Source organism: Cetorhinus maximus, chromosome 10 (assembly GCF_964194155.1).
Source record: "Cetorhinus maximus chromosome 10, sCetMax3.hap1.1, whole genome shotgun sequence".
Lineage (NCBI taxonomy): Eukaryota > Metazoa > Chordata > Chondrichthyes > Lamniformes > Cetorhinidae > Cetorhinus > Cetorhinus maximus.
In genome coordinates this window covers 27,220,411-27,246,358 of record NC_135888.1, presented here as the reverse complement: position 1 = coordinate 27,246,358, position 25,948 = coordinate 27,220,411, and the positions used below count along the sequence as shown (strand labels likewise).

The 25,948-nt window shown below is 47.3% G+C and overlaps 1 protein-coding gene across 1 annotated transcript in view; it reads left to right on the top strand.

Moving 5' to 3' along the window:
- dipk1b (divergent protein kinase domain 1B) overlaps nt 1–25,948 on the top strand; it is a 154,227-nt gene that overhangs the window by 2,435 nt on the left and 125,844 nt on the right. The window contains exon 2 of the mRNA XM_078550266.1: nt 10,441–10,541. Coding sequence (XP_078406392.1) covers nt 10,479–10,541 — 63 coding nt within the window. The 5' untranslated portion in view covers nt 10,441–10,478. The remainder of the gene's footprint in view (nt 1–10,440; nt 10,542–25,948) is intronic.

Genomic DNA, 25,948 nt, shown 5'->3' with positions numbered 1-25,948 from the left:
TTGCTGCACCTGCCTGCTAACTTTTAGTGACTCATGAACAAGGACATCCAGGTCCCTTTGGACACCTGCACTTCCCAACCTCTCACAATTTAAGAAATATGCTGCCTTCCTGTTTTTTCTACCAAAGTGAATAACCACACACTAATTCACATTATATTCCACCTGCCATGTTCTAGCCCATTCACTTAGCCTGTCCAAGTCCTCTTGAAGCCTCCTTTCATTCTCCTCGCAGCTTATGTTGTCATGACCATGGATCCTATCCCCATATTTCTTATGGATGGATTAAACTTTTAAGTAAGACATGTGTTTTTTCAAAAAAGGACATACAAGCAAAAGCTAGCTGAGACTGTAAGGTAACCACTTTCTGGAAAATTCCGAAGTGGACTACTTGACCAACTAGTTCAGAGAGAATGGAATGTCGCACGTAAAAGGTGTGACATGGCCTTTTTCAGACAGAGGCACATCAAAGGAAAAGATACAATGCAAACAACTGTAATCTCCTGTAGTTGCAGAGATAATGGAAAATGATTATCATCTCAGCCGAAACCGCCTCCTGTTGAGTTATATCCCAGACTATGAACATGAACTGAGTTGAAAAGAAAACAAATCTGGGCAAAAGACATGTTTGTTTTTCTTTTCGAGGAATACACAAGGAAAGGGGTTTAAAAAAGCCAACTGTAGCCCTAGTTCTGTGTGCTAGTCTGGTGTTCTGTTTTGTGGTGTATGTGTGCTATGAAGGTCATAGCTGAAGAACACCAACTAGGCATCCCTGCACTTGCAGGAAAAAAAATCGCTTTCTCTCTGATTGCTGGAAGCAAGTAACAAGTCAGCAAAGCCACAGTCGAAAAGAAAACAGGACAACTCCTTTCAGCTAAGCTGCAGAACCAAGAATCTCCAAACCAACTGCTCAACTGCCAAAGTCAGTGCCACTGGAATCACCCAACATAACAGCTGCAACATTTTACCATCTACAACTCACAGACAAGCCAAAGGACTGATTCGTATACCTTTTTAACTTTTACTTTTGGACTCAATTTCTCATTTCTAGTCTTGTGTGTATTTGCATTGTGTTTTTATTATTTTTTCTCACTAATAAACTCACTCTTCCTTTGACTCAAGAAAGCCTGGTTAAATTGGCTCCTTTTAAAACATAAATACATTTGGACTGGGAAAAGGTAGCCACAAGGGAAGGGACCCTTCTTAGATTAACCTTGTTGTGACCAACCGAGGTGGTTGAATAAAGAAGGAGAGCCAGTTCATCCCTCCTCACCCCGGAGCATAACAGTTTGGGGTACCTCATCCCAGGATCATAGCAAATCGGGGGCACCACGCCCGGGGAGCGGTCATTACAATGTTCCCACCCAGTTTTGTGTCATCAGCAAATTTTGAAATATTACAATTGGTTGCCACATCCAAATCATTTACATAGACTGTGAACAGCTGTATACCTAGCATTTTTCCTTGCGGTACCCCACTAGTAAGAGGCTGCCATCCTCAGAATGACCTATTTATGGAACTCACTGCTTTCTGTCTGTTAACCAATTCTCAATCCTAACTAGTATATTTTCCCGAATCCCATGTGCTCTAATTTTATTTACTAACCTGTGTGGGCCCTTATCAAAAGCCTTTTGAAAATCCAAGTACACCACATCTACTGGTTCCCCTTTATCAATACTACAAGTAACATCCTCAAAAAGCTCCAACAAGTTTGTCAAAAATGGTTTCCTTTCCTAAACCTATGTTGACTCTGCCCAGTTTTACCATTCTATTCTAAATGTCCAGTTATCACTTTTTTTTATCACAGATTCTAACATTTTCCCTATTACTGACATCAAACTAACAGGTCTGTAGTTCTCCATTCTCCCTCTTCCTCCCTTCTTAAACAGTGGGGTTACATTTGCTACTTTCCAGTTGGCAGAAACCTTTCCAGAATCTATCAAATTTTGAAAGATAACCACCAAAGCATCCACTGTCTCTGTAACAACCTCCTTCAACACTCTGGGATGGAGCTTATCTGGTCAAGGGGATTTATCAACCCTTCAATCCAGTTAATTTTTCAAGTACTACCTCTTCACTAATACTAATTTCTTTTAGCTCCTCAGCTTCACAAGTCACTTAGTCACTTAATATTTCTGGAAGATTTTCTGTATCTTCTTCCATGAGGACAGATGCAAAGCAACAGTTTAGTTTCTCTGCCATTTCCCTGTTCTCCACTATAAATTCTTCTGTCCCCACCTGTAATAGGCCTACATTTGTTCTAGCTAATCTTTTCCTCTTCACATACCCAAAGAATCTTTGACAGTCTGCCTTTATGTTCCTCGCTAGTTTGCATTCATATTCTCTTTTCCTTTTCTTAATCAGTTTCTTGGTCCTCCTTTGCTAGATTCTAAATTGCTCCCAGTCCTCAGGTTTATCATTTTTTCTGGCATCCTTATAAGCCACTTCCTTCGATCTAATGCAATTTTTAACTTTTCCTTAACCACGGTTGATGTACCTTTCCCTTTGGGTGTTTGTGCCTTAGAGGAATACATATCTGTTGTAGACTGTGTAGTATTTCTTTAAATACCAGTATTGCCTGTCTAGTGTTAAATCTTTTTGTGTATTTTCCAAATCCACCCTGGCCAACTTGCCCCTCATGCATTCATAATTTCCTCCCTCCAGATTTAAGACCCTAGTTTCAGAATGAACTCTATCGCATTCAAACTTAATTCAAAATTCTATCATATTACGGTCACTATTTCCCAAAAGCTCCTTTACAACAAGGTTATTAATTTGCCCTTTTAAATATACAACACTAAATACAAAATAGTCGGTTCCCTAGTTGGTTCCTCAACATACTGCTCCAGAAACCCATCTCGTACACACTCCAGGAATTCCAATTCCAGAGCATTAGTGCTGATTTGGTCAACCCAGTCTATGTGTAAGTTGAATTCGCCCATTATAACTGTATCAGCCATATTACATGCACCTCTAATTTCCTGATTTATACCATGACCAACATTAGCACTACATTTTGGTGGCCTGTAAACAATTCCCATCAATGTTTGCTGCTCTTTGCTGTTTCTTAGCTCCACCCAACTGATTCTACATTTTGATCCTTCAATCTAAGAGCCTCTCTTTCTAATGTATTGATCTCATCCCTTATTAAAAGTGCTACCCCACCTCCTGTTCATTTTTGCCTATCTCCCTTGAATGTCAAATACCTTTGAATATTCAGTCCCCGAGTTTGGTCACCCATTAGCCACATCACCATAATGGCAATTAAATCATACCCATTTACCTCAATTTCTGCATTCAATTCATCAAGCTTTTTATTAATGCTATGTGCAATCAGATAAAGAGCCTTTAATTCTGTTTTTTAACATTATTCTCTATTCTGATCCTTTTTGATGCTTGCCTATACTTTACCTGTCTTCTATTTTTGCTTTCTACTTTTCTACTTTCCTTTACCAGTTTTTCTTCTGTCATGAACATCTTAACGACAGAAAATGGTTCATCTTCAAGGACTAAGAACATTCTGGAAGAACTTGTGTTTTAAAAGCCACTTAAAGGGTTAATGCAAGAACTCTGATTGCTTTTCTTGGAAGAGATTCCCATTTACAAGAAAAGGTAACTAAGCCGCTGTAAAGAAGCTGGAAACCTCTTGACCCTGGTGGACTGTACAGAAAAGGGGTCACATGGTAGTTTATGGCTCTGGAGAGAAAAAAACCGTGCCTGGAACTGTGTTTAAAAGTTGGTTTTGGTTTTGCTTTGAGAAGATGAAGGACCAACTGCTTGTGAAGGCAGCCTTTTTGCAATCCAGAGTCAGTCCACAGCCAGAAGTGAATATACGCTCCTTCTAAGTTGCTCCACATGCTGTGAGTACCTGTGAGCGTTCCTCGAGCCCACCTGAAAAGCAGTGCAAGAGTCATCAATTGTTTCGCGAATCAGTGCTGAGAGACCAACCGCATAACCTGGACACCATTTCAAGGGCTCCATTATCTTCCCTTTTCCCTTAAAGCATTGGGCAGGATTTTCCCCACATCAGACTAAGAGCAGGAGCGGGCGTGAAAACTGGCATTTTTCCCGCTGGCTGCAATGGTGGGTTTTCGCATTGTATTGTCCGCTTCCCACCTCATTAATTACACACACGGGAAACATGCCGGATTGCTGGGGACAGTTAAATGTCAAAGGGAGATGGCGAGGTTACTGTTGGAGATTGTCATTGCCCAGCATTTTTGTGGCATGACTGTTACTTGCCCAAGTAAGCCCAAATCTGAATGTTGTCCAGCTCTTGCTGCATGCTGGCTTCGTTATCTGAAGAGTTACGAATGGAAGTGGAATTGGATGCCAATGAGATCCAAATTTAGATAACATTCCAAAATTTGTCAACAATCTTTTGAAAATAATTAGTTAGCAAAGCCATTTTTAGGACAGAGATGAGGAGAATTTTTTTCTCTCAGAGGTTTGTGTGACTTTGGAACTCTCTGTCTCAGAAGGTGGTCGAGGCGGGGTCATTGAATATTTTTAAGACAGAGGTAGATGGATTATTTTTAGACAAGAGAATCAAAGGTTATCAGGGTTAGATGGCAATGTTCCAAGATTTTGATCCAGCGTTAGTGAAGGAACGGTGATATATTTCCAAGTCAGGATGGTGAGTGACTTGGAGGGGAGCTTCCAGGTGATGGTGTTCCCATCTATCTGTTGCCCTTGCCCTTCTAGGTGGTAGTGGTCATGGGTTTGGAAGGTGCTGTTGAAGGAGCCTTGGTGAGTTCCTGCAGTGCATCTTGTAGATGGTACACACTGCTGTTACTGTGCGTTAGTGGTGGAGGGAGTGAATGTTTGTGGATGTGGTGTCAATCAAGCAGACTGCTTTGTCTTGGATGGTGTCAAGCTTCTTGCGTGCTGTTGGAGCTGCACTCATCTAGGCAAGTGGAGAGTATTCCATCACACTTCTGAGTTGTGCCTTGTAGATGGTGGATAGGCTTTGGGGAGTCAGGAGGTGAGTTACTATTCGCACGATTCCCAGCCTCTGACCTGCTCTTGTAACCACAATATTTATATGGCTAGTCCAGTTCAGGTTCTGGTCAATGGTAACCCCCAGGATGTTGATAGTGGGGGATTAAGTGATAGCAATGCCATTGAACATCAAGGGGCAATGGTTGGATTCTTTCTTGTTGGAGATGGTCATTGCCTGGCACTTGTGTGGCGCAAATGTTACTTTCCACTTGTCAGCCCAAGCCTGAATATTGTCCAGGTCTTGCTGCATTTGGACATGGACTGCTTCAGTATCTGAGGAGTCGTGAATGGTGCTGAACATCATGCAATCATCAGTGCATATCCCCACTTCTGACCTTATGATGGAAGGAAGGTCATTGATGAAGCAGCTAAAGATGATTGGGCCTGAGGAACTCCTGCAGTGATTCCCTGGAGCTGAGATGACTGACCTCCAACAACCACAACCATCTTCCTTTAGGTATGACTCCAACCAGCGGACAGTTTTACCCCTGATTCCCATTGACTCCAGTTTTGCTAGGGCTCCTTGATGCCACACCCTGTCAAATGCAGCCTTGAGGTCAAGGGCAGTCACTCTCACCTCACCTCGGGAGTTCAGCTCTTTTGTCCATGTTTGACCCAAGGCTCTAATAAGGTCAGGAGCTGATGGTGGCCCTGGCGGAACCCAAACTAGGCTTCAGTGAGCAGGTTATTGCTAAGCAAGTGCCGGATGATAACACTGTTGATGATCCCTTCCATTACTTTACTGATGATGGAGAATAGACTGATGGGGCGGTAATTGGCCGGTTTGGATTTGTCCTGCTTTTTGTGTACAGGACATACCTGGGCAATTTTCCACAGAGTTGGGTAGAAGTCAGTGTTGTAGCTGTACCAGAACAGCTTGGCTAGGGGCATGGCAAGTTCTGGAACACAGGTCTTCAGTACTGTTGTCAGGGCCCATAGTCTTTGCAATGTCCAGTGCCTTCAGCCGTTTATTGATATCATGTGGAGTGAATCGAATTGGCTGAAGACTTGCATCTATGATGCTGGGAACCTCTGGAGCAGCCCAAAATGGATCACCCACTCGGCATTTCTGGCTGATGATTGTAGCAAATTCTTCAGCCTTATCTTTTGCACTGATGTGCTGGGCTCCTCCATCATTGAGGATGGGGACATTTGTGGAGCCTCCTCCTCCTCCAGTGAGTAGTTTAATTGTCCACCACCATTCACGGCTGGATGTGGCAGGACTGCAGAGCTTAGATCTGAGCAGTTGGTTGTGGGATCGCTTGGCCCTGTCTATCACTTTCTGTTTATGCTGCTTGGCATGCAAGTAGTCCCTGTGTTATAGCTTCACCCAGTTGACACCTCATTTTTAGGTATGCCTGGTAATGCTCCTGGCATGCCCTCCTGCACTCTTCATCGAACCAGGGTTGATCCCCTGACTTGATAGTAATGGTTGAGTAGGGGATATGCCGGGCCATGAGGTTACTGATTGTGTTCGAGTACAATTCTGCTGCTGCTGATGTTCCACAGCGCCTCATGGATGCCCAGTCTTGAGTTGCTAGATCCGTTCGAAATCTATCCCATTTTGCATGGTGGTATTACCATACAACGGGATGGAGGGTACCCTCAATGTGAAGGCGGGACTTTGTCTCTACAAGGACTGTGCAGTGGTCACTCCTACCGATACTGTCATGGACAGATGCAACTGTGGCAGGCAGGTTGGTGAGGATGAGGTAAAGTATGTTTTTCCCTCTTGTTGGTTCCTTCACCACCTGCCGCAGACCCAACCTAGCAGCTATGTCATTTAAGTCTCGGCCAGCTCGGTCAGTAGTGGTTCTACCAAGCCACTCGGTGATGGACACCCCCACCCAGAGTACATTCCTCGTCCTTGCTACCCTTAGTGCTCCCTCCAAGTGATGTTCAACATGGAGGAGCGCTGATTCATCAGCTGAATGAGGTCGGTACGTGATAACCAGCAGGAGGATTTCTTGCCCATGTTTGACCTGATGCCATGAGACTTCATGGGGTCCAGAGTCGATGTTGAGGACTCCCAGGGCAACTCCCTCCCGACTGTATAGCACTGTGCCACCACCTCTGCTGGGTCTATCCTGCCGGTGAGACAGGACATACCCAGGGATGGTGATGGTGGTGTCTGGGACATTATCTGTAAGGTATGATTCCATGAGGATGACATTGCTGGTCTAGTCTGTGAGACAGCTCTCTTAATTTTGGCACTAGCTCCCAGATGTTAGTAAGGAGGACTTTGCAGGGTCGACAGGGCTGAGATTGCCATTGTCGTTTCTGGTCCCTCGGTCGATGCCGGGTGGTCCGTCCGGTTTCATTACTTTTTTGTGACTTTGTAGTGGTTTGTTACAACTGAGTGGCTTGCTCGGCCATTTCAAAGGGCATTTCAGAGTCAACCACATTGCTGTGGGTCTGGAGTCACGTGTAGGCCAGACCAGGTAAGGACAGCAGATTTCCTTCCCTAAAGGACATTAGATTGGTATACTTGCATTTTCCACATTGTATGTTAATAAGCCTTGCCTTTTTATTCCGTACGACTGGTTTTATAATAAGCTAATAAGTTTGTTGTTGATTGAAAGAAGCCAGGTTAAAGTCTCTTTTATTCTGGGTAACAATAATGAAGGTACACAATTGGCCATTTTGGTGAGTGAATTGTACATTTAATGTAATGGTGTGACCTCTGGAGTAGTGGAGCTACATCAACTGTGCACTCCTCCCATCCCAATCGTAACACTTCCCCCCAACCTGAGTTCCCTCTCAGGTTCCCATCCCCCTGCCAATCTAATTTAAACCCTCCCCAATAGCACTAGCAAATCTCCCTTTGAGGATGTTAGACACGGCCCTGCTAAAATGCAGCCCGTCCAGCTTGTGCAAGTCCCACCTGCCCCAGAACTGGTCCCAATGCCTCAGAAATCTGATGCCCTCCCTCCTACACAAGTTTTCCAGCCACATGTTCAATTGCTCTATTGTCCTATTTCTATGCTCACTAGCATGTGGGACTGGAATCAATCTCCTTCCTAGCTCCCTGAAATCTGCTTTCAGGACCTCATCCTCCTTCCTACTTATGTCATTAGCACCATTGTGGACCACGACCTCTGGCTGTTCAACTTCCCCCAGAAGAATGTTCTGCAGCCGCTCCATGACATCCTTGACCTTGGCACTAGGGAGGCAACATACCACCCTGTAGCTACGTCTATAGCCACAGAAATACCTGTCTGTTCCTCTAACTAACGAGTCCCCTATCACTGCTGCCTTGCCCCTCTTCTTCCCCCCCTCCTGTACAGCTGAGCCGCCTGTGGTGCCACGAACTTGGCTTTGACTGTACTCCTCTGAGGAAACAATGCCCTCACCAATATCCAAAATGAAAAACTGACTGACGAGCGGGACCACAGGGGACTCCTCCATTATCTGCCTGGTCCTCTTGGACAGCCTGGTGGTCACCCATTCCCTTCCTGTACATGTGGTCATGTAGGTCACCGGTAGCGTCCACGATTTCCCACATACTACAGGACATGCATTCCATGTGACCGAACTTCCCTGCCATGTCTTAACTTCACTTACATTAACTTTATTTTGATTTACTTATATTAATCTTACTTGGCCTTAACTTAATAAATCTTATAACTATTGATAAACATTACTAGCACTGATAAATCAAATTAATACTTAACACACTTTACGAGCTGAAATAAATGTTACCTAAAACATCTCTTTCCCCCGTGCATTGAATTCCCATGTGAACCTAATTTGCTACTCAGTCTCCCTCTCACTTGAGCATAGTCTCCTGTCTCCTCGTGCGCCCCTTACTGATTGTGCAGTTTGAAAAGCCTGTCCTCTGAGGAGTCACTAGCTAGTTTAGCTTCCTGCTACAGTAATTGAACTCAACAATTGAACCAACTACTTTCAGCTGGCCAAACTTCATGAGATAGTCATTGTTATATCTATCATTCTATGTGTAATTTATAGTTTGTACCGACCATGATTTGCCTCTTAGTTCATATTTAATTTACATCGATTCTGATTCATGTTAAAGTGAAAGTAACAAAAAGTGAAACTCTTTTGGTAATTTCTTCATTTGAGTGCTGTTCAATAAATTTGCTTATTTTAGTTGATGAATCCCCACAGAGCACATAAAACTGGGGACTTGGGTCTGGGATTATCTGAACCGAGTTAGATTGAAAGGGGTTCACTGGAACCTTCCAGCCTTTAAATCAGCAAATTTTCACATTTGCCTTTTCTATATTTTATTGGGAAATCAACATGGGTACCTATGAGGCTCAAGCCTTTTTTGAGAGAGATTATCTGACATTTGAAGAATTGGCAAGGCATCTAGGGCTCAGGAAAGAAAGGACAGGTTCTGTTAGTGATTAAATACAACTGGCCAGAATTGAAAATGAACTAGAACTAAGAACAAAAACAAAAATGCCTTGATGAAGAGTCATTTGGACTCGAAACGTTAACTGTATCCCTCTCCGCAGATGCTGTCAGACCTGCTGAGTTTTTCCAGGTATTTTTGTTTTTGTTCTAGATTTCCAGCATCCGCAGTATTTTGCTTTTATAAGAACTAAGAAAGATTAACTTAGAAAGAGAGAAATGAGGAAGAGAGGGAAGAGATAGAGAGACAGAGAGAAATGAAAAAACGTGAAATGGAGCATGTGTTCTGATTATGTGAACTTGAATTGATGAGAAGAACTGAGACTGACTCAGAGAGAACTCCTCTTAATTTTGATTTGGCAAAGAATTTTTGCTTAATACGAAAATTTAGCGAAGAGGGAGTGGAGATGTACTTCATATCATCGAGGAAAATTGCCACATATCTGAATTTGGCTGCAAGAACCTATGCTCCGACAAAGTGTTTTGGTAGGGAAGGAAGTGCACTCATCTCTTTCAACAGAGCACTTATGTGATTATGAGGAAATAAAGATTGCTTATGAATTTGTGCCAGGGGCCTATAAGCCACAATTTAGAAATTTGAGAAAGAGAACAGGCCAGACTTATGTAGAATTTGCCAGGAAAATGGAATGGCATTCGATAGGTGGTGTAGGTCAATGAAGGTGGACCAGAACTTTGATAACCTGAGGGGGATGATGTTGGCGGCGAAATTCAAAAATATTGGCCCTTTGGGGTTTGGATCTCACCTGGCAGATAGTTATGAGTTAATTCATAAGATGATTGGTAACAGGCCCCAGTTTTGAAACTCACAGGGCAGCATTTTACAGCAGTAGGATTTTACATTCCTGCTGAAGTCAACTGGGTTTATAATGGCTCGCCACATTTTACGGCCCCGTCCCCACCGAAACGGGGCCATAAAATTCTGCCCACAGAGAAACTGGAGGTGTAAGAGGTGGAGAAATAGGCATGCCTCATAGTAGTAAGAGAGACAGTCCAGAAGATAGGTTGAATTCAAGGGGACTGACATGTTATCTTTGTTTCAAAAAGGAAATGTGAGGCTGAATGTTGGAAATTAAAAAGCAAGAATGAAGGTTGCACTGTGTTCTCCAGAAAGCGCTGTCCCAGTGAGTAAAGCTTATGACAAGCCGGTAAGTTTGCCTGTGTTTAATACTAAAGTGAATCAGAGCGCAGAAAATTATGTACATTTTTTTGTTTGAAGGTAAAATGTCTTCTTTTGTCTGGTGATGTAGGGAAGTTAATTGTTAGTCTTAGAGATACAGAAGCAACATAGTCACTGATGGTGGCGGGTGACGTGAATCTCTCTCCAAAAGGTTCACCAAATAAAGAAGTATTGATTCAGCGTGTTGATGGAAATTGTTCACCCATTCCTTTGGATAGATATAAAATGTGCCTCACCTATTCACCCTGAAATTGTTGGGTTGTACCTAATTTGCCTATTGATGGTGCAGATTTCTCATTAGGAAATGACTTGGCTGGGGATAAGGTATTGCTTTCTCCAGTGGTTTTGGGAATGCCCACTTATGCTGTTGAATTTGAAATTGTACAGGAAAAACTGAGTGGCTCAAAAGAATCCAAGATTTCCCGTAACTCTGCTGCGAAATTAACGTTTCGACTAAAGCTGTGTCCAAAGAGTTAGACACTCAACCTATTAATGTTAAAAGGACATTGGAGCTTCAGGCTGAAAAGGAAAGGAAAGTTAATGGAAGTTGGAGATGATGTAAAGCTGTCTGGATTAATAAGGCAGGAAAAACATAAGCAAGGTGTGGCAAAGTAAATAGCAACAGTACTCAAAACTAATGATGAAACAAAGGAAAGGAACATTTGAAGGAGAATGAAAAAGCTGTGTTAGTTACGACACTATAGAGTTCTGAGGAAGGATACGTTTTCTTGAGTGTAAATTAAGATTTCAAAACAAAGAGGGAATTGGAATTGCTAGAATGGAATTAAATGAAGCTCAAATCCAATGGAGGATGAAAAGCAAAAATACATTTTTAAAAATTATGGATTAAATAAAAAAGAATGTCAAGCTTTCTTAGCTAAGCACTGATATAACCTGAACAGAGTCCTTAAAGCAGCTAAAGAGGATTTTACTCCACAGAATAATAAACTGCTCGCAAAAAATGAAGCAATATTAAATGTGCATGCCCCAGGGGAAAAAAGCAAAGGGTTAGACTATGAAGAAAAACTTGGAGTTAAATGTGATTCTGAATGTAAACAGGAGGAGGTAAATTCTATTATTGTGGAGATAAATTCAGATGTTGGTCATAGAGTTATAGAGGTCTACAGCACAGAAAAAGGCCCTTTGGCCCATCGAGTCTGCACTGGTCAAACAAGTACCTAACTATTCTAATCCCATTTTCCAACATTAGGCCCATAGCGTTGGATGCCATGGCATCGCAAGTGCACATCTAAATACTTCTTAAATGTTATGAGGGTTTCTGCCTCTACCACCCTTTCAGGCAGTGAGTTCCAGATTCCCACCACCCTCTGGATGAAAATATTTTTCCTCACATCCCCTCTAAACCTCCTGCCCCTTACCTTAAATCTATGCCCCCTGATTATTGAGCCCTCCACCAAGGGGTAAAGTTACTTCCTGTCTACCCTATCTATGCCCCTCATAATTTTATACATCTCAATCATGTCCCCTCTCAATCTCCTCCGCTCCAGGGAAAATAACCCCAGTCTATCCAACCTCTCCTCATAACTAAAATTCTCTAGCCCAGGCAACATCCTGGTAAATCTCCTCTGCACTCTTTCCAGTGCAATCACATCCTTCCTATAATGCGGATTCCAGAACTGCACGCAATACTCTAGCTGTGGCCTAACCAGCATTTTATACAGTTCGAGCATAACCTCCATGCTCTTATATTCTATGCCTCGTCTAACAAAGGCAAATATCCCATGTGACTTCTTAATGTGATTCTGGTTGGTTGAAACCTTTTTGCCCCCCCCAAGACTTGGACATTAAAAAACATGCAGACATGAAAGAAAATGGAGATCAGAAGTTAAAAACTGAATTTTACAGCCACGTCATGGTGGGAGTGGGGCCAGAAATTGTGGCGAGCCTTTCAAGAGTCCATTGACTTCAGTGGGACTGGAAAATCCCGCAGGTGGTGGGAGAGGCCATAAAATTCTGCTACCTGTTTCAAACAGTGGAAACCTTGATGACCATTTAGTGTCTGGCTTTAAAGAAGAGCAAAGAAGATTGCGGAACCCAATGGGTAAGAAGTGATATGACAGGGAATTTCTCCTTGGACACCAATTCACAGCCGCTAGTACCCAGAAGCCAGATGGATTGCCAGCAATATTCAATGCTGTCCTTGACAGTGTTAACCAATCCAAACAAATTGTAAAACCTTTGGACCCCTCACAAATCCTAATCTAGGGTCCTGGACTGTACAAATCCAAAACAAATTTTCAGAAGCAACATGAGGAATACAAAGTGTTTGGTACAATCTTTTAACCAAGGACATGGAAAACTGTAAATACTATGCCAATTGGAAATTAGATGTTTTGCGGTGATTTAAAGAAAGCTTTAATTGATCACTAGTGAAAGATACTCTCATTTGCAAGGGAGTTGGGACTCTTCAAAAACTCACACAGACTGGACTTTAAATCTTAATTGACACATTTGGTTTGTTTTGTTGTGGTTAAGTCTTCTAGCGTTGTCAAAGCAGAGTGTTTAATGGTGAAAGGCAGGCTTGAGGGGCCGAATGGCTTACTCCTGTTCCTTGTTCATAGTTCCCATGTTTGAAATGTGAGAAAAGAATGTTACGTTACAATCCCTGTAGTGACCATTAAAGTTTAAAGAGATATTCAAACACCCTGTAATCAAATGAAAGAAATTGTGCCCCAAAATTGCACATTTTAAAATAAAAACAAACTTTACTGTATATAAAAATAAATAAAGCACTAATAATTTAACATTGTCTTAGATAATTACTTATACTTTTTGAAAAGCACAATAACACACAACCACATATACTTTAGACTAAAATCCTCGATTGAGGTCTTCCCTTTTCCACCATGACTCCACCAAGAAAGTTTTTGGCTCCTTGTCAGGTTCTTGAGAGTTATCTGCTTTCTTGGGATCAACTCCAAACTTTTCCACAGCTGCCTTGTAAGGTATCGTACTTTTCAGCTCAAGTCTGAGCTTAACTCGCAATTACTGTGTAGTGTCTTAAACAGAAAATTAGAAACGCTCCTGGTTTCTAATAGCGCTGTTCTCCTGGTCCATGGCTGCTTTACAGCTCCTGGCAGATTCCACTCTCTGCCTGATTCCACACTGATCTGCTTGTTTTCATGATGAGGATTACTATAGATTTCTTCTTCTAGTTCCAAGGTAGGCAAATCGTCCAGCCTCTTTTTCCCTCATGAGTCCTGTCTTCAAACTGAGCTCAAGCTCCTACCGGCATTCTGTGTAGTGAATGATAACGTGAATATTTTCTCTGCTCAGACAAGGGCTGCATGGGAATTTCTCAGGAAGTTTAAACTTCTGTTGGGCATTTACCTTGCACCTGGAACCATACGATACTCTGATTTAACCTGGAGACTTCAAATGGTTCTGACTCTCTTAGCAGAATAATTCCCCAGGAAAAGTTAGAAAGATTAAAACCGCCTCTAACTCCTGGGTAACTATGGTGCTGACTGCCCCCTGACTCCCCCGACTATCCCCCACCCCTCGACTAACCTTCCCATCCTTCATCCTCATCAGTCTCCACGGTAGATGTGTTTTCAATAGAATGACCCCGAACCCCCTACCCGTTGCACATCTCTGACACGTAGTGGACACGTTTGCTATATTTGAATCTGCAGCTGCATGTAAGAACTATCTTACACAACTTAATGCACTCCATCCCGCACTCAAATTCATTTTGAAATGGAGCAGTCTAACGAGTTCCCTTTCCTCAACGTACTAGTTGAGAAATTGGCTAATGTGTTCTCTACTACTGCCTACTGCAAGCCTACCTGCACCAATCAATATACACATTGGGATTCATAAAGCTCCATGCACTACAAGATTGACTTTATTGTCAATCTCATAAATAGGACCTGAGGCATTTGCTCACAGTGCAAACTTGATGTCAAAATAGGGCGCATCAAAGCTTTTTTTTTGTAAAAATATACTTTATTCATAAAATATCTTCAATCACATTCCAAACCATTTCAAAAACAACATTACAAGGGTACAATCCAGGTTAAACTTTTACAAAATGTATCACCAGGTGCATCAGTACAAACAATATTACAATCATTTACAGCCTTTCATTTTGATCTGTACAGCCCGAGGGGCTCTAAACAGTTCCCAGTCTCTCGGTGCGCTGTGGTAGAAAGGTCTTAGACAGCGACCCTTCCCCATTGCGCCTTTGCGGCAGCTGCCCCAAGCTTTAGTGCATCCCTCAGCACGTAGTCCTGGACTTTGGATTGTGCCAGTCCGCAACAATCGGTCGGGGACAACTCTTTGTGCTGGAAGACCAACAAGTTTCGGGCAGACCAAAGCGCCTCTTTCACCGAGTTGATGATCCTCCAGCTGCAGTTGATGTTTGTCTCGGTGTGTGTCCCTGGGAACAGCCCGTAGAGCACAGAGTCCTGTGTCACAGAACTGCTCGGGATGAACCTCGACAGCAACCACTGCATCTCTCTCCAGACTTTCTTTGCAAAGGCACAATCCACAAGGAGGTGAACAACGGTCTCTTCCCCACCGCAGCCACCTCGAGGGCAACGTGCAGAGGGGGTGAGCTTCCTGGCGTGTAGGAAGGATCTGACGGGGAGGGCCTTTCTCACCACCAGCCAAGCTACGTCTTGGTGCTTGTTGGAAAGTTCTGGCGATGAGGCATTCTGCCAAATGACTTTGACAGTCTGCTCGGGGAACCATCCCACAGGGTCCACCCTCTCCTTATCCCTCAGGGCCTCTAGGACGTTACGTGCTGACCACTGCCTGATGGACTTGTGGTCAAAGGTGTTTTTCTGCATCAATTTTTCCACCAGGGACAGGTGGTACGGCACGGTCCAACTACTTGGAGCGTTCCGCGGCAGCGTGGCCAGACCCATCCTTCGCAACACCGGGGACAGGTAGAACCTCAGCACGTAGTGACACTTGGTGTTTGCGTACTGAGGGTCTACGCACCGCTTGATGCAGCCACACACAAAGGTGGCCATCAGTATGAGGGCGATGTTGGGCACGTTTTTTCCCCCTTTATCTAGAGGCTTGTACATCGCGTCCCTGCGGACACAATCCATTTTCGACCTCCAGATAAAGCGGAAGATGGCTCGAGTGATCGCCGTCGCGCAGGAGTCTGGAATGGGCCAGACCTGCGCCACGTACAGCAACAGCGAGAGTACCTCACACCTGATGACCAGGTTCTTACCCGCAATGGAGAGGGAGCGTCGCTCCCACATGCCCAGTTTCCTTTTCACCATAGCCACTCGCTCCTTCCAGTTTCTAACACATGCCCCGGTCCCTCCGAACCATATCCCCAGCACCTTCAGGCCGTCAGCCCTGACAGTGAAGGGGACAAAGGATCGGTCAGCCCAGTTCCCAAAGAACATGGCCTCGTTCTTCCCACGATTTACCTTGGCTCCCGAGGCCAGTTCGAACTGGTCGCAGATGTGCATCAGTCTGCGCACCGACAGCGGATCCGAGCAGAAGACGGCGACGTCGTCCATGTACAGGGAGGCTTTTACCTGAGTGCCTCCACTGCCTGGGATCGTCACTCCTCTTATGCCCGGATCCTTCCTGATGGACTCGGCAAAGGGTTCTATGCAGCACACGAAAAGGACAGGCGAGAGAGGACAGCCCTGCCTGACTCCAGATTTAATCGGAAAGCTATCTGTTTCCCACCCATTGATTGAGACTGCGCTACTGATGTTAGTGTAGAGCAGTTGGATCCAATTTCGAATTCCCTCCCCAAAGCCCATTTTGGAGAGCACATCCCCCATGTAGGTGTGCGATATTCTGTCAAAGGCCTTCTCCTGATCCAAGCTGATGAGGCAGGTATCCACACCCCTGTCCTGTACATAGGCAATCGTATCCCTGAGCAGCGCCAGGCTGTCAGAGATCTTCCTGCCTGGCACAGAGCAGGTCTGGTCAGGGTGAATCACCAATTCCAGAGCGGATTTGACCCGATTGGCGATGACCTTGGACAGAATCTTATAGTCCATATTCAACAGTGAAATGGGTCGCCAATTTCTAATTTCCTCCCTTTCCCCCTTGTGCTTGTAGATGAGGGTGATGATGCCTTTCCTCATGGATTCTGACATCCTACCGGCCAGGAGCATACTCTCGTACACTCCTAGCAGGTCTGGGCCGATCAAGTCCCACAGAGCCGAATACAACTCCGCCGGCAAGCCGTCGCTTCCGGGGGTTTTACTCTTCTCGAAGGACTCAAGGGCCTTAGTCAGTTCATCAGGAGTTAGCGGTTTGTCTAGGCTCTCCCGCGTACTGTGGTCTAAGACCTCCGTGATAGAGGACAGGAAGGACTGGGAGGCCGTGCTGTCCGTGGGCTTCACGTCATACAGTCCGGCATAAAAGGATTTGCTGATCCTCAGAATGTCGGACCGTGATGACTTTACTGAGCCGTCTTCTTCCTTCAGGCTGCTGATCACAGAGCGCTCTCTGTGTACCTTTTGGAAGAAGAAACGTGAGCACGTCTCATCCTGCTCCACGGAGCGGACCCTGGAACAGAAGATGATCTTGGAGGCCTCCGAGGCAAAGTGCGAGGCTTGCTGGCCCTTCACCTCTTGGAGCTCCTCCTTGACATCGACCCCCATCGACTGCAGCCGGAGCAGATTCTGCATCTTTTTCTGGAGTCGGGACATTTCCCTCTGTTCCTTTCTAGCTTTCTGGGTGCCTTTGCAGATGAAAAACCTCTTGATGCTTCCCTTGATCACTTCCCACCAGTGTGTCAGGGACTCAAAGAGGGGTTTCACGGTTCTCCAACCTTTGTAATCCCTCTTGAGCTCCTCAATGTTCTCTGGGGTCAGCAGTTGCACATTTAGCTTCCATGCCCCCCTGCCCACCCTCAGGTCCTTCTCCAAGTGGCAGTCCGCCAGTAGGAGGCAGTGGTCAGAGAAGAACACCGGCTTGACCTCGGTGGATCTGACTGTGAATGCACGGGACACAAACAGGAAGTCTATCCTGGAATGAATGGACCCTTCTGGCCGCGACCAGGTGTATCTACGCTGCGCTCCGTCTGCAAGGTTGCTGAAGACGTCGTGCAGCTTGGCATCCTTAACTGTTTCCATCAGGGATCTGGACGTAGCGTCCAATCTGCTTCCGGCCCTGCCGGATCGTCCAGCCGCATCGATGATGCAGTTGAAGTCCCCGCCCAGAATGACCGGCCTGGAGGTCGCCAGCAGCAGTGGGAGCTGCTGAAAAACCTCCAGCCGCTCAGCCCCTTGTGCCGGGCCATACACGTTAATTAACCGGAGTGGAGCGTTCTTGTACATTACGTCTGCTACGAGGAGTCGCCCGCCCACCACCTCCTTGACCTCGGAGACGGTGAAGTTGCCTCCCCGCAGCAGAATACCCAGGCCGGAGGAACGAGAGTCGTTTCCGCCCGACCAGATCGATGGCCCGTGGGACCACCATCGTGACCATTGCCTGTAGGAGCTGAGGTGCGTTATCGCACACTCCTGCAGAAACAACAGGTCAGCTTTGACCTTGGCTAGGTAGTCCAAGGTCGCAACACATCGCGTAGTAGATTTAATGCTACGCACATTTATGGATACAATCTTTAAACCCATTTTAAAGCATTTATTCTCCTACCAAACCCACTGTCTCTGAGAGTCCCAGACCTTTAGTCTGCTCCTTCATACCCGTAGTGAGCTCAAATTCCTTCACTTTGGATGGGCTGAGGTAGATCTCCTTGGCCGTGTTCTGCTCCAGTGGCATCTGGAGGTTCACGTAGAGAGCGGGTTTTGAGATGACCTTTGCTGGAGAAGCTTCTCCAAAACTCACCCCCTCTGGGGTATTGCTGTTCCCGGCTTCCTGGAGCTGGGGTGCGATGATTGCCTCACTGCTCCCAGATTCCAGGGGCTGTGGTGCACTGGCCTCCTCAGGTTGCAGGCAAAGTTGGGGTGCGCTGGTCTCCTTGTTGTCTCCAATTTTCTGGAGCTCGGGTGTCTCGTCCTCCAACGCCCTGGAGCTTTGCCGCCTCTTCTGTCGGTGCCGCTCTGGCACTTCATCATCCGAAGAGCTGCTGCCCTTGTCATCCGTGTCGGATGGGAGACGCCTCTTGCCGCTTCTCTGGGAAACGCCTTTGCTTCTTCTTCGCTCCCTCTTACTTTTCTTCTTCTTCACCGTCCGCCACTCCCCCTGCTGCTTTTCCACTGCTGCCTCCTCCTCCATTGATTCGCTGTCCTGAGGACTGGGAGGTTCAGGGGGTAGTGCTGTTGATTGGCTCTCTGTTGCCTCAATCTCTTTCTCCACCTTGTCTCTCTCTGTGTCCTCCTTTGTCCCGTTGAGCTCCCTGGGGGCCTTGGTGGTTGGAGTGACACGAAACATTTCTTCTGCTTCCCCCTGGTCGGCTTTGGCTGCCTGTGCGTAAGTACGGCAGCGTTTGGGGCAGGTCCTGTAGAGGTGACTTGCCTCACCACACAGGTTGCAGCACTTGGCCTGTTTGCAGTCTTTTGTCTGGTGCCCTTCCTGTTTGCAGATCTTGCAGAGGGAGGCGCTGCAGTTGGCCGCCACATGACCAGCCTTGCCGCATGAGCGACAATGCTTGGGTTGCCCAGCGTAGACCAGGTAGCCCCGGTTTCCCCCGATAGCGAAACTGGAGGGAGGGTGGAAAATGGCTCCCTTACCATCGGTCTTTAGCGTGACCTTAAACAGGCGTTTGCCTGTCCAGATCCCCAAGTCGTCTCGAATCTCGGTGCCGCTCCCCACCTTATCGAAGTACCTGGTGAGGAAGGTGACCACGTCGGCGACAGGGACGAAGGGGTTGTACACATGCACCATCACCTCACGTTCCCGTTGCAACGGCAGAGAAAAGTGCGGCTCCGCCGTCAGGATCTTCATCTCCGGCAGGTCTCTCTTCTCCTCGAACACCCTCAGGAGCCGGACGCAGTCTGCCACCCGCTTGAACGTCACGTCAAAATAACCACCTTTGCGGGAGTCATGCAGGGTGAAGATCTCCGTAGCTTGGAAGCCGCACGCCTTCAACAGGATCCTCCTGGTGAAGAAGCCCCGATCCATAGGTGATCCTCCTTCGCTGTGGTTCACCGTGACTCGGACGGTGGTAGGTAACCCACGGTATGGATTTGGATTGCGATTGGTTATCGCCCTTCCATCCCGACCTTGCCTTGGCAGGACCATGGTGTCGCCCCTGCAACACTTGATCTTAGCCAAAAGGCCGAGAATATCCTGCTGGATAACAGTTACCCTGATCAGATCATTGCTTGCTGTGTATCACACATACTCACAAATGAGTCTAAGGGTAACACTTTTAGACCTGAAAGGTACCCAGTCTACCTCAAATTACCCTGGAAGGGTGAGGTATTTCAAAACATTTGAACAACAGGTGAAGCTGGTCATTTCACGCTGCTACTGTGCAGCAGCAGCACAAGCAGTGTTTTCCATTAACAGGACGCTGCCATAAAGTCAAAAAGAAATTCTGCCTACTATTCAAATGAGTAATGTGGTATGTAAATTTCACTGCCAGTGTGATGCTAGGTACATAGTGTTACGGGCAGGGGAGAGAGGCAAATTGAACTCCTTTGTTTTTCTCGCCATTTGTCCATAAGCAAAGGTGTTTTAATTTTTGAAATAGACTGTGGCATGTTTCCCCAAACCCTCTGTTTGTGAAGCAAATTTTAAAGTGACTCACAAGAAACTTTCTTTAGGGTTAAATCAGAAGTATTGTTTATTCATATTCAAATCCGGGGGATGGTCATTGCAACTACATACTGCTTTGTCAATAAGCCATGAAAAGAAATCCAAAAACTGTATGTACCAAAACATTATTGTTTTTTGCTATTTTTAAAATGGACTTTTTGTGCAACAAAAAAAGATGGCTGCTACAAGTCACATGACCACAGAATTGGACCTTTGTTTTGGAAGCTACCAACAGGAGTTACAAGAATAAAAGAATCCTCCGCTCACCATCATGGAATCACCCACTCAATTATAAGGACATTATAATCACGAAACCAGGGGACTCGGAAGTTGAAATTTGTTTGCCTGCAGAGCTTTAAAAGACTCATTTCACACCTGGGACTGTCCAGGTCCATTTCAAAAGAGGACCATTGAGGGGACAATGGACGTCATTTGCATCTTGAAAAGCTTAGCTCTCTAGCGGAGTCAGAGGGTCTGCCTAGACAATGACCTCCTGACACAAGAACTTTAAAATGGATGGTAACTCTTTCAAAAGCTAGTGGTTGGGATATTATCAATCCTGAAACCAAAACTAGTTCTGGACACTGGATAAATATCCCCTTTGACATCTTTGTGGAGAAAGAAGGTCACATTGAGTAACCATTTTGAAATCTCTATATCCCTTTGAGAACTGAAAAACCCTAAGTCTGCTGTTTTAACATCCACTGGAAAGAACTCCAGTAGCTCCCGACTAACCAAGCAGCCAGCAACCATCTCTCAACTCCTCAAAACCTGTTTGATTTTAAAAGCCTCTAATCAACACCTGTCAAGTGGTCAAAGCACAGATAGCCCATCGTGCTGCAGCATCCTTTGTTTCAAGGACTTTTTTGTGTTGCCGTCTCCAACCAGAAACTCATCTGGACAGAACACCATCATAATGGAAACACCCTCAGGACTTTGTCTTTTCGGACTCTGGAAATCGCATGAACTAATATTAATTTCTGTGGTTCTTTTACTGTTGTTGCTGTGCACGGTTCCTAGAGAGTGCACATGACTCTTTCATTCTCAGTCGGTTACAGATCCCTGATGTCTTCCACGGTCCACAGAGGCTGTAGGGATGGCTCCTCAGGGATACAGGCGACCTGCAGAAGACATGGTTGATGACACCCATGTGGTGGCCTCAGACTGCAGCAGAGCGAAGATAGTCATCGTGCTGAATTTTCTGGTTGGTGGGGGAGGGGGGGTGCGGAGCGGGCGCGGCGGGCACAGCCCAGTGCAATGAGTATTCCTGAGGATAGTGGGAGTGGGTGGGCGGCGGCGGGAGTGCACTGTCCGCCGGGTCCAATGGCGACCCAGCAGCCTGTTTATATGGAGCGCTCGCAGCCTTTGCAAGGCTGCCCACAATGGCAAGTGGAAGGGCTCACCAGAGGGCTTCTGGTGAGCAGGCCAGTCCGGAGGGTAGGGCAGCTGAGCAGGCCAGGCCGGATTCTGGGGTAGGGCAGCGGGAGGGTAGGGCGGGGGGCCAGTGTGCCCCTCGTTTTTCGGATGACTGCCTTGCTGTCCTCCTCGAGGAGGTGGCAGCACGGTGGGAGGTACTGGTTCCCCAGGACGGGAGGAGGAGGCTCCCCCACATGACAAAATGTGCCTGGGAGGAGGTGGCGGAGGTAGTGAGCTCCCGCGAGATGTGTTTTGTCCCCGCAGCATATGCTACACTAAGTCCCACATGACTGGTTTGGGGGCAACTTGGAGGAGCTGCACCTAAGCGCTGTGTTTGAACTCCAGGACATGTCCAAGTCAGGGCGATGACATGCTGGGAAGGCAGCTTCGAGGTGGTGTGGCACCGATCCATCTGCTGCACTCTGCGCTCCACGTGCTTGCACCTCCTTGCAATGGAAGGATATACCGTGTGGTGCCTAATGTGGTCTAGGCAGCATGTGGCCAAGGGGGGCATGGGGGGGAGTGGGGAGCAGGCCTAGCATGTTTATGTGAGTGCTCAGCAGCAGTGGGGTGAGGAGGCACTGGAGGCCTGATATGTCCCACTCTGGTTGGGGTGGGCTGTGCGCGAAGAGAGTCCATGTGCAATTTGCATTAATCAATGCTCGTCTCTCACGTTCAGGAGAAGGATGCTCATAACGCGGCAGAGTGTGTGAGGACTGGCGGCGGCCAGGCACAGATCACCATTCTCAGCCGCTTTGAGCAGGAGGCCCTGGATTTGGAGAGGCGCCATGCACCCAGATCCACTGGTGTCGGTGAGGCTGGGGTGCCACGGCCAGGCATTTATGCCCAACAGTTGAGGTCAGCATTGTTCCCCCAACAGCCGTAGCAGTGCTGAATGTCAGTTGATTTAATTTTGCAACGTGGCTTAACCATTGATTATAGAAGGATGAGCGCAAAATGATCCGGGAGACAGGGATGCACATTGACATTGTCTCCACGTTAAGTGATCCACTGTCTTTGTTCTTCCTTTCAGCATCATCGGAGCAGGGCCGGGAGGAGGAGCAGCAGAGGCCCCCTCTCACACCTGAGGGGCCTGAAGTCTCACCAGCGTCACACCATCTCTGCGGGGCAGGTACCAGAGCAGATACTAGCATCTCGGTGGGAATTTGAACATCGGCTAGTGTCCGGTTGCACAGTGGTGAGGGCACTTCACAGTCGCTGGAGGAGCTGGCAAAGACAGAGAGTGCCCATGGCGTCAGCAGCCAGAAGACTGCAGAGGACCAGGTACATGCTCAGTTGGTGCCTGATGATGTGCCTCTGGAGTCACCCGCAACGCAGCAGGGGCAGGAAATGCGGCCAGTTGTGTGGGAGCATCTGGGGAAGATACATGAGGCTATGCTTGGCTTGGTCTCCGTGGTGGAGGCATCTACACGGACGATCACTGAAGCAATGAGCCACATGTCCGAGCGCCATGTGTCCTCCATGAAGAGAGTGGTGACTCTCGTTGATGTGCTACTCCAGGAGACCCGTCAGGGCTTCCTGGGGATGTGTTCAGACCAGCAAGCCCTCACATCGGCATTGACTTCAGCTGGTCAGTGCCAATGTGGGAGATGGTTTGGGCATCAACTTTCCCAGCTCGGTGCCCATCCATCCACGATGAGCAGGGAGGTCTGAAGCAACCTCACGTCGATGCAGCAACTGCCTGTTGTCTCTGCGGGCACCTCTCAAGGTGCTCAGGGTGAGGGCGGCAGCTCCTTCACCCCTCTCCCAGTGACCATTGCATCCGATGAGGCTGTAACGACTGGGGAGACACCAGCTCCCAGGCGGGGCCAGCACTGGCTCCACGGGCCAGAGGACGACCGCCAAGATCATCGAGGCCAACAGGACAGCAGAGTTAGCAGGCTGTCACAGATGCCACTCCCAGCGATGGGGCAGCACCAAGACGTAGCACCCGGAAACGTAAACATAAGGCATCTTAGGCACATCACAGGTTTTTCACTGGTGCTTTTGTGTTGGCTGAGATGAGGTCCTTATGATTTGTTTTGACTTGTAACACTATTGTCTTTTTTTTGGAATAAGTTGGTTTGCTTGACATATTAAATTCAGATATGTCACCATGGCTGAGGGTACCTCTTTTCTTCTGCATGTGTATGGTTTCCAAAAATGTTAGGAGTGCTTTGTGGGACATTCAGCTTTATTAACAAGGCCCTTAGTGACTGTTCCTAACCTGGAAGATTTGGCACTTAGGTATCGAGCATGGAGCCTACAGCCCAGGCTTGTCCTGGTGGTCCATCTGTAGTGTGCTAGCTAAAGGTTTGTTGGATTAAAGCCTCCCAGGTGTCCCCACCTCCCTGGAGTATGCCCGGGTCAGCGTCTACCCCCTCAGCATTTCCGTGTGCATGCTCATCCTCCGACTCACTGCTGGACTCATCGTGTGCAGCCACAGCCACTGCGTCAATGTCTTCATCGTCCACTGCGTCCCCCCTTTCCAGCACAAGGTTATGGAGAGCACAGCATGCAACCACTATCACCGAGACACAATCTTGGGGGTACTGGAGTGCGCCCCCTGAGCGTTCCAGGCATCGGAAGCGCATCTTGAGAAGACCGATGGTTCTCTCCACCACAGCCCTTGTGGTGCCGTGGCTCCTATTGTACCGCTACTCAGCTTCTGTTCTTGGATGGCGGAGAGACGTCATGAGCCACCTCCTGAGGGGATAGCCCTTGTCACCCAGCAGCCATCCATCCAGCTGGGCTGGAGCACTGAAGAACCCCGGCACCTGGGAGTGTCTGAGGATGTAGGCGTCGTGGGAGCTGCCTGGGTACCTTGCACAGACTTTCAGAATCTGCATCGTGTGATCACACACTATCTGCACGTTCATGGAGTGGAAGCCCTTCCTGTTGACAAAGGCACCGGGCTCACCTGCTGGTGCCTTGATGGCCACATGTGTGCAGTCTATTGCACCATGGACGCGGGGGAAGCCAGCAATCGCTGCGAAACCTCTGGCTCGCTCTGTCTGGCTTGCCTGGTCCCAATGGTAGTGGATGAAGGTCAAATCAATGCATGCCTTGTATGCCAAGTAACCTGCTTGACATAAGTGTGGACAGCTGATTGGGAGACACTGCAAAGATCACCCACCGACCCCTGGAAGGAGCCAGAGGCATAGAAGTTGAGGGCAGCTCTGAGCCAGTGGCATGGGGTGTCCACCACACAGTTAGGGGAGATCTCAGACCCAATCATCTGACAGATATAGTTGACTGTCTTCCTTGAGAGGCGGAGCCTCCTTCAGCACTGCACCTCAGTCATATTGAGGTAGCTGCTTCGTCGCCTGTATACCCTGGCGGCAGGATAGTGGCGTCTTCTGAGGACCCTTCTGCCTTGGACTACCTCTTGGCCCTGCAGCCCTCATGCCTGCGCCTGTCCTCCCAAAGGTGGCTCCCTTGGAGGCTGAATGTGGACTGCTGGCCTCCTCCCCTTCCCTTCCTCCTCAGAGTAGCTGCCTCCAGTGGACAGTTCAGCTCCCATTCCCAGGCTAAGGGAAGGCTTCCAGAAACCTGCAGGCCCAAAAAAGATTATTCACTGCAGGGTGCTGACCTGAAGGTTAAGAGTCCAGAAAAAGCAGCTGGTATGCATTTTGAAGTACTGCAGATCACACAGGCAAGTATCAAAAACTTTCAAAAATAAATACTTGACTGTGCACACTCGCAACCCCACTGAGCCCTATTATCCTGCCCGTGGATGAGGTTAATACAAATGTGTCCTACCTGCCTGCCCGTTGTGCCCGTGCGCGACCCGAAAATTGCACGGGCGCCAGATAATCGGTGTTGATTGGTGAGTCAAGGGCCTTAAGTGGCCTGTTAATTAATGGCGGGCACGTGTCGGACATCATCGCACACTCGCCCAGCGAAATATCGCGATGGCGCGCAGTGACGTCATCCCAACGTCACCCCGTGTCATTTTACGCGTGGATGTGCGGGGCCCGTTCCCGCACGCCAACAGGAAAATTCTTCCCATAGAGTCATCGAGGTCTACAGCACAGAAAAAGGCCCTTCAGTCCATCAAGTCTGTGCCGGTCAAACAAGTACCTAATTATTCTTATCCTGTTTTCCAGCACTAGGCCCATAGCCTTGTATGCCATGACATCGCAAGTGCACATCTAAATACTTCTTAAATGTTATGAGGGCTTCTGCCTCTACCGCCCTTTCAGGCAGTGAGTTCCAAATTCCCACCACCCTCTGGGTGAAAAAATTCCCCCTCACATCCCCTCTAAACCTCCTGCCCCTTAC